This window comes from Ceratotherium simum, chromosome 20 (genome assembly GCF_057802395.1).
Source record: "Ceratotherium simum simum isolate JZ-2026a chromosome 20, ASM5780239v1, whole genome shotgun sequence".
In the NCBI taxonomy this organism is placed as follows: domain Eukaryota; kingdom Metazoa; phylum Chordata; class Mammalia; order Perissodactyla; family Rhinocerotidae; genus Ceratotherium; species Ceratotherium simum.
This window is the reverse complement of record NC_141919.1, coordinates 40,856,363-40,858,619: the sequence shown is the minus strand read 5'-3', so window position 1 is coordinate 40,858,619 and position 2,257 is coordinate 40,856,363. Positions and strand designations below refer to the sequence as shown.

The 2,257-nt window shown below is 35.9% G+C and overlaps 1 protein-coding gene across 1 annotated transcript; it reads left to right on the top strand.

Moving 5' to 3' along the window:
- The first annotated feature begins 518 nt into the window (after positions 1-518).
- Positions 519-1,100, top strand: IFNE (interferon epsilon). The gene has a single exon (XM_004428398.3). The coding sequence runs from the start codon at positions 519-521 to the stop codon at positions 1,098-1,100; it is 582 nt and encodes a 193-aa protein (XP_004428455.1).
- Positions 1,101-2,257: the final 1,157 nt, after the last annotated feature.

Below are 2,257 nucleotides of genomic sequence, written 5' to 3'. Positions count from 1 at the left end.
TTTAAATTTAGTAGTCTGAATGAATTTTACCTTTTCCCCCTGAGTACCTTATGGGTTCTGCTAAGCCTCTGATAAATATTACTCTGTGCAAGACTACCCCTTTAAAAATAAACCTTACTCTCAATAAAAGAACTTTAATAAGCTTGACTAAATATTTAGAAAGCATATTGTGCTGAGTGGAACTTTGTATGTAATAAATAATGAGTGTAATAGAAGATCACATTGGATGACTGGTCTGTAATTGTGTTAAAGAATGCATACAATGAAACAAGTTGTTTTGGTCACTTCCTCAAACAGCCAACACAATGGGGAAAGTGGAGGAAATGCCCATGAACACTACGAAAAGGGAACCAGAAAGCCTAACGTGTAAACTTGGAGAAAATGACAGCAATAGAAAAGAAAACCAACAAAGGAAAACACCTTCCAGAACAATCTGAGATGCATGAAAGGCAAACATTCACTAGAGTTGGAGCTTTACTAAGTCTGCACAAAGATAAGTGGCACATTTGACTTTTACCATGATAAAGAAGCAATTCTTTGAAATTGTGTTGGTACTTCTGGCCTCTTCTTCTATTTTCTCACTAGAACTGAAACTAGTTCTCTTCCAACAAAGAAGAGTGAACAGAGAGAGTTTAAAACTCTTGAATAAATTGCAAACCTCATCAATTCAGCAGTGTTTACCACACAGGAAAAACTTCCTGCTTCCACAGAAATCTGTGAATCCTCACCAGTATCAGAAAGGACACGCACTGGCTGTTCTTCATGAGATGCTTCAGCAGATCTTCAACCTCTTCAGGGCAAATATTCCTCTGGACGGTTGGGAGGAAAGCCACAAGGAGAAATTCCTCATTGAACTTCATCAACAGCTGGAATACCTAGAAGCACTCATTGGACTGGAAGCAGAGCAGAAAAGTGGCACATTGGGTAGTGAGAACCTTAGGTTACAGGTTAAAATGTACTTCCGAAGGATCCTGGATTACCTGGAATACCAGGAATACAGCAGCTGTGCCTGGACCATTGTCCAAGTAGAAATCAACCGGTGTCTGCTCTTTGTGTTCCGACTCACAGGAAAGCTGAGCACACAAGGAACGGACTCTTGAACCATGTGGAGCCAGAGCCAACGGCGGGCTTTAAAATCACAGGGTAGGTGGAGCGGTGGGAGGACTTCTCCAGACACTGTTATTTCTTTTTGTCATAAAATGGTAGTACTGTTTTAGTTTTGTGTACATATATGTATATTTGTCTGTGCTTTAAGATTATGCATAGTGATTACAATTGTTTTTGCTTTGTAATGTCGCTTTCTATTTTCTATCCGTCTCAAATTTTTATGAATTAAAATTCATTAATATATAATATTCATTAAGATTCATTAATATTTCATAACTGGTTCTTCAAATGAGCCAGGTAGATATAATGAAATACATCTCCACTGTAATAATACTTTTCTTAACATAGAACATCCGTTCCAATGATTTCTTTATTTGCCAGAAATTGGTAGAAACAATAAGAATAATTTGCATTGCAAGATTTGAAAACATCATTACACACTGAATATTTGTTCACAGGTGACACAATAGAAATATGGCCAAAGGACACAAACAAGCAGTTTGCAGAGGGAAAAAATGCATGAAAAGAGGTTCAACCTCACTCATAATAATAAAAAAAAATTAAAAAGTGAATAACACGCCATTTATAACCCATCAGATAGGTGAAATCCCAAAGTTTGATATAAAAACACTCTTGTAGAGACTTTGGGGAGAGATGCTCTTATAATTTGTCAGAGCACTGGAAACTGCAACTATCACTGTAGAGGCAATTTGGTGACATCTATCAAAAATAAAGATGCTATAGTCTTTGATCCATCAATTCTGGTTCTGGAAATGTATCCTATAAAAATACTGGCACATGTGTGGAATGGCTTGCAAACAATATTATTCATTGCAGCATTATTTATAATATCAGAAGACAGGAAACCACCCAAATTCTTCTACTTAGAGACAATTAAGGTATATTCACACAAAGGAACACTACTCAGCTGGAAAAAAGAATGAGGGTGCTCTTCCTATAAAGTAAAAAAGGAAAATATAGGCAAGATACAAAACAGCATGTATAAGATGCTATATTTGAGATTACAATATAAAATAAATTTTATATTTGATCTTGTCTATGAATAAGTAAAGAATATATAAGAAATAAATTACAATGATTACTTGTATTTGTGGGGGGAAAGGAGGAGAGACTAAAAGAGAACAGGATG

Excerpts from the sequence above, each read along its gene's own strand:
- IFNE (XM_004428398.3), top strand. The coding sequence starts at position 519 with ATGATAAAGAAGCAATTCTTTGAAATTGTGTTGGTACTTCTGGCCTCT.